General features: G+C 42.0%; 1 protein-coding gene across 1 annotated transcript; it reads right to left on the bottom strand.

Moving 5' to 3' along the window:
• Nucleotides 1-1,305: 1,305 nt before the first annotated feature.
• LOC105552161 (basic salivary proline-rich protein 1-like) lies at nt 1,306-3,415 on the bottom strand. The gene is made up of 3 exons (XM_011997716.1): nt 3,340-3,415; nt 2,373-2,408; nt 1,306-1,856 (listed from the first exon to the last, which is right to left on the bottom strand). The coding sequence occupies exons 1-3, from the start codon at nt 3,401-3,403 to the stop codon at nt 1,306-1,308; spliced, it is 651 nt and encodes a 216-aa protein (XP_011853106.1). The 5' UTR covers nt 3,404-3,415.
• Between the last annotated feature and the right edge of the window lie 3,253 nt (nt 3,416-6,668).

Below are 6,668 nucleotides of genomic sequence, written 5' to 3'. Positions count from 1 at the left end.
CTCAGATCCCACATTCACAAACATTGAGAAACAGACACTACAATCAGAAATTGCAAGCTGATTATTTTATTGGTATATTGAAGTTACAGCTATGACCACCTTCTTCCAACGTCACGGCATTTGAATCATTTGAATCACTGTCGTCTTCTTATTCATTTCCTGAAACAAACCAACAAGAAGGTTCATAGACCAGACTTGACATGGCAGGAAATGTCTAATTCCTCCCTGGAGTTACTGCAGTAGAGTACATGAGAGCCCATCCCCTCTGCCCATCCCTCTACCTCCTATGTTTCCTTCCTAAGTTTTTGTGTGTTCACTATTTTGATGCCCTTCCTTTGCACAAAATGTGCTCCAAATTGTTCCTGACGTGATGAAAAGATAAGATCATTCCTGGCTTGTTATTACTTGCTGCTGAATTTGTTCAGTGATATATTTATACAGTGGCAACTGGAATATATTCTATAATAGTGAGAAGCTGAAACCACCCTCAGTGTCCAGTGACAAGGATTGGTTAAAGAAATCACAGTGCAACCACATAATGGAGTAGCATAAAATTATCAAAGCAAACAGATAACCACTTAAGAGATTTACTCATGTGGAACTGTCCAAGGAAATGTATTATTTAAATGACTAACATATGTACCTGCATGTAAATTATGATCTTAGTTCTGAGGGAAAACTATTCTAATTGTTTACGTACACATAAATATTTCAAAGAGAAGATGTCATTAAGTTAACAGTGGTAGTTTTCTAAAGGAGAGAAGGCTGGTAGGATGAGTTATGCCTTTAAATTTAGCTTCATATTTTTCCATTCCATTAGATATTTGTTGCAAGCTTAATCACGTGCTTACTGAAAAGTAAGAATTTGAAAAATGAGACACCATTTAGCTGCTGAAAGTTCAGGGACCACTTGGCAGGAATACTGGACTAGAGAGGCTGGTGTGAGGCAGGACAGAGCAAACAGTGCTCAGGTGAAAACTTTAAATGGGAGGTCTCTGAGTCTATGGACAGAAAACAGAGTGCCAGAGGGAACATGGTACTACTTCCTCATTGCCAATACAATTTAAGACAGATTATTTGGAACGTTGTTTCTCAACATCAGAATTCCTTCAAGAGCTTGTTACAAATATAGGGCCTTGTTACCCATTTCGAGAATACCTGAACACAAATCTTTAGAAATGGGTTCTAGGACAATGCGATGTCAATGGGCTTTTAGTTGATTCTTTGTCACAGTAAAGCTGGAGGACCCGTAGCAATGAGAGCACTTGGTGAAGAATCAACTGGAATCATACCTGTCATTGAATCCTAGATTACTGGGGAGACTGTCCCTGGGGAGGTCCGGCGGGTCTGCCCCCTTGAGGAGGGGATGGTGGTCCCTGGGGCCTTCCTGGAGGTGGGGGACCTTGAGGTCTGTTGCCTCCTTGTTGGGGTGGTCCTTGTGGCCTTCCTGGAGGTGGGGGACCTTGATGTCTGTTGCCTCCTTGTTGGGGTGGTCCTTGTGGCCTTCCTGGAGGTGGGTCTGTTGCCTCCTTGTTGGGGTGGTCCTTGTGGCCTTCCTGGAGGTGGGGGACCTTGAGGTCTGTTGCCTCCTTGTTGGGGTGGTCCTTGTGGTCTTCCTGGAGGTGGGGGACCGTGATGTCTGTTGCCTCCTTGTTGGGGTGGTCCTTGTGGCTTTCCTGGAGGTGGGGGACCTTGAGGTTTGTTGTCTCCTTGTTGGGGTGGTCCTTGTGGCTTTCCTGGAGGTGGGGGACCTTGAGGTTTGTTGCCTCCTTGTTGGGGTGGTCCTTGTGGCCCTCCTGGAGGTGGGGGACCTTGGGGCCTGTTGCCTCCTTGCTGGGGTTGTCCTTGTTGATGTTCTGGAGGAGAAAGAGAGAAGGGAAAGACAGAGTAAAAGCCCACACAAGATTCACTGAATAGTTGCAGTAAATTTTGATCAGCTAGGGTAACAAGCTGAGGGGGGAAACGCACAAAAATGGGACCAAGACACTAATTTCTTTGCATTTTCAGTGAAGACATAGATCTCTGGAATAGAACGCTGGGGAAGAACAAAGCAGTTGGGGGACTCTCAGTATAAAGAGGAGTCAGAATGAGGATGCTGCCCAGTCGCCTGTCATCTCCCAGGAGGCACTCCTGGCCAGGGGGATGAGTCAACCCACTCCTGTTGTCATCTAAGCCAAGCATCTCTGCCATTCAATTTGGTGGCCTGCTCACGGTCCCCAGAATCAAGCTTGCATGAAGATTGCCTCTTATTAGTGGCACTAACATTAATCAATTCCTGAAAGGTTCATGTTGATAAGAAGACACTGGAGAGCTGATCCATTTGTGAGCAGAAAAAGACAGTTAAAACAGATTGAGAATAAATTGGGATTTACCTGATATTAGGGAGGGAGATTCTTCCTGGTTGACATCTAGAAGAGAAGCACAGGATGATGGGAAAAGTTACCTCTGGAATCTTTCAAGACTCACAAGTGTTCTACAGGGAAAAGGGTCTTCTCACCACCCCGTGAATCCCCTAAGTTAACTCGTCAGCCACTGTCTGTGAAGCTGCTGAAAGGGGAGGAAGCTGTAAGATGAGGCACGGTTGTTACGACACCGAGCAACAACCATGAACTCAACATAGAAGAGCCCCTTTTTTCCTTCCCTAGCATCCTCAAGACTTAATGCGGATTTAATTTACACATGCTAGGGACTTCAATGTGATAGTTTGGTATTCTTATGCCCTCCACCTCCTAGAAATACGTTGCTTCTGTACGCATGCTTTCTCAATTGGCATAACCAGAAGTAATCATTTCAATACAATCTTACCCATCCCACTCCCAGCACATTGAAATACAGCATGTAGGGGAGAGATAAACCACAATCATTGGCTCTGATATTTCTATATCTCTAGTTAGACAGAGACAAGTGTTCCATCCAGTTCTCTCTCTGCAGTATCTCTGATGTGTGTTTATTTCCATCATCCATGCTGATCCACCGCACAGCAAAGCCACCATCATCCCTCTGTACTTAATGAGATCAGTATAGGATGCTCAGAACTGGACTTCTCTGAATCTGCCTTGCATTCTCCACTGCATCCTTCACAGCACAGTCATATCTCTCTATAAATGCAAATCTTACTTTCTCATTCCCCTGGAACAAATTCTTTATTGGATTTCATTGTACGTTAAATAAATTAGAAACCCTTAGTGTGGAATGAGGGTGCAATCGGTCTCCTGATCCCAGGCCTGAAAACTCTGCAGCCCCATCTGGGTTTTCATTCTCTTCTCTTCCCCCTAATTACCATTATCACCTCCTAAGCCCCAATCAGGGTCACCGCATCTTCTCCCCCTTCTGTTTTACCTTCATTTAAATTCTGAGCTGAGCTCAGGGCCAGCAGGGCCACTGACAGCAGAATCAACAACATCTTGCAGGAGGCTCTGGAGGTGCTCCCAACTCTGTGCTGGGAGGAACGGGGCAGCTCCCTTTATAAAGAGGATCAGAACAATGACACCTTTGAGCTCCACACTGGTGGGGCCTCACCACCTCAGAGACTGGGTTCTGCTTTGTTCGCTGCAGGTCATGCGTATCCCTTATTTCTCTTTGATACACTAGCCTCTATCAAAGGGATGGATTGGGTCGGATATGTTGCTAGTGTCTTCTTCCTAAAAGGTACAATTAGGACTTGAACTATGGTTTTCAAGGAACTGTGTCCAAGCCGCCAGCACTGTGTCATAATTGAACTTTAGATACCATGAAAGTTTCAATCTTTTACGTAAGACTGTTATCCGCTTTCCACTGTGCTATTTATTTCTGTTTATGTGTGTGTGAGCAGTGATGCTACAGCCAGCAATGAAGATGGTCAATATCTCCGGATCTTTTATGGCCTATGTCCCTCTCTTGTGAGGTGATTGAGGGAAGACAAAAATTATCTAAATTTTTGATGCGATAGAGATGGCTTCTGCTATCTGTGAGATGTGTGAGGACAGCACACTCCTGGGCACACAAAGATGACAGAATGCTGCCCCGCAGCCTGCTCAGGCTATAGCTATTGTACAAGCTTCTGTGGATCTCACTCAGCTCAGGCAAGGCTTGGTGCTGTACAACACAGGAAGGCTAAAATTCTGTATTTTAAAGTATTTTAAAGTATTTTTAAGTGCTATTAATGCAAATGGACACAGAAACCACCAGGAAATTTCTAGACCTGAGAAAACTGAATACAGAGTTCTATAAGGGAGCCATGTGATGTCGTGTCACTAAAACTTCCTTCATGTTCTTCCCTTTCTCTAGAATATTCTATCAAATTCACCCACTCCTGTGCCGTTAGCTAAGACCATTGGAAAAACACAGTATTAAGGTGGGAGTGACCTGATTTTCCCGGTGCCATGTCTCACAGCTTCCCTTGGCTAGGAAAGGGAATTCTATTTACAATAGCAAAGACTTGGAACCAACCCAAATGCCCATCAATGATAGACTGGATTAAGAAAATGTGGCACATATACACTGTGGAATACTATGCAGCCATAAAAAAGGATGAGTTCATGTCATCTGTAGGGACATGGATGAAGCTGGAAACCATCATTCTCAGCAACCTATCACAAGGACAAGAAAACCAAACACTGTATATTCTCACCATAGGTGGGAATTGAACAATGAGAACACTTGGACACAGGAACGGGAATGTCACACACTGGGGACTGTCATGGGATGCGGGGAGGGATAGCATTATGAGATATACCTAATGTAAATGATGAGTTCATGGGTGCAGCACACCAACATGACACATGTATACGTATGTAAAAAACCTGCACGTTGTGCACATGTACCCTAGAACTTAAAGTATAGTAATAAAAAAATATTACAGGTCTGCCAACCTGCAGGACTCTTCACGTCCCCCTGTTACTCACCACAATCAAATGCACTGGCTGATGACAACTTGACAATTTATAAACACAGGGGAGGGGAAGAATCCTAAAAGAATACATGTTCCATGACTTAAATGGCACCACGAGGAGGGAATCATACAAATTCAGAATGTGAGATATTCTTAAAGGCAACTTGCCTGGCTGCTTCAAAATATCAGTGTTATAAAAATGCATGAAGAAATGAATGAATGAATGAATGAATGAATGAGGGAACTCTTCTAGATCAAAAAAAACTAAAGAGACTCAACGGAATGCAGTGTGCAACCCTTGATTAACGTCTAGTTTGGAAACAAGAAAGCCAGAAAGAAGTATTTGGAAGAATTGGGGAATGTGAATGTGGATTAACTATTAGATGATATTGTGGAATCACTGAATTTGAGTTTCTGATGCAGGAGGTGATAATGGTATTGTTGACGTATAAGAGAGTGTCCTTGTTCTTCAGAGCTGCAGGCTGAAACATTTAGTGGCAGAGTGTGAAGATATCTGCAACTTACATTCAAATAGTTTGTATATATATTGTATATATATTTTATATATAGATATTATGTGTATATATATGATACCATGGTGAACAATATACATATATACACCTAGAAAGAAACAAGCAACTAAGGTCAATGATGCACAATCATTATCTAGGTGAAGAGTTTATGGGTATGATACAATTTTCGCAACATATCTGTGTGTGGAAAATTTTTCACAACAAAAAATTAAGGAAAAAAAATAAATTCTCCAAGTGCCTGCCATGTCCCTCACTGTGCTACAGGGTTTTATACATTCTTACAGCTCAGAGAAGGCACACAGAAGAGGACTTTTTAAGTCTTCTTAGTTTAGGCAGGTATGTCATCATTTCTTTTGCAATAGAGATGCCTACTAATTTTATTTGGACTAACAGGAAGAAAAAGTTTGGCCTCACAACACAATCAATGACAATGGGATGCTGTGTACTTTGAGTGAAGTAACAACAGGGAGTCTGGAACTAAGATATTGCTACTGTTCATCTACAAAGTATATAACATCCCTAGATGATGGACGGAAGACTATAAAACATCCCTATGTTTACTTGTGCAAAGCACGCAGCCATATATTTCCTTTTTGTGTCTATTCACAATGATACGTCAGTCTTGGATCCCATCCCTGAAAGGAAGGGACAATATCTACCCAAATCACTGCTCATCCACCAGCATGACACCACGGTGAAATAAATATTTAACATGGCAATAAAAATTTGATGGTAAAAAAAAAAAATTCACCCACTGCTTCATTTCTCCTAGGAATTATAACAAATTTCTACCACTGATAATTAAGTGGCCACAATTCTACACTCAAATAAGATAATCAGACACCACCATCAAACCCTCAATTGCATTATATAGGTTTTCTTGGTTTAGTCAGTATTTGTGGTGCCTGTTTCCTCAGATTGTTCTTCCACAAAGAGTATTTTTGTCTACAATATTCTGATAGGCATTCCTCCCCACGTTCTTTCTACTATGTCTTTATTCATATTTTATTTCCTGAGTCAAGTTCATTATGTGTATTTTTTATTATATATCTGGCTTTTTTCCCCATGAATTTGTGAGATTTCCTTTATTTAATCTTCTAATAATAGGATATAGTACTCCTCACCACCTTTTTTCATTCCTGTCTGTGTAATTTCACAATAAATGTTGTATTTCCAAAAAGCCCTATCAGAGTCCTGCATTGTTAGCACTTCTTCCAGCTGCTGATTCTTCTGTTTTATCTGGTAAATCCCTGCTTGTCAGTTCA

Source organism: Mandrillus leucophaeus, unplaced genomic scaffold (genome assembly GCF_000951045.1).
Source record: "Mandrillus leucophaeus isolate KB7577 unplaced genomic scaffold, Mleu.le_1.0 Scaffold1148, whole genome shotgun sequence".
Classification (NCBI taxonomy): Eukaryota; Metazoa; Chordata; class Mammalia; order Primates; family Cercopithecidae; genus Mandrillus; species Mandrillus leucophaeus.
The sequence above is the reverse complement of the archived record's forward strand: the minus strand, read 5'-3'. Positions and strand labels throughout refer to the sequence as shown.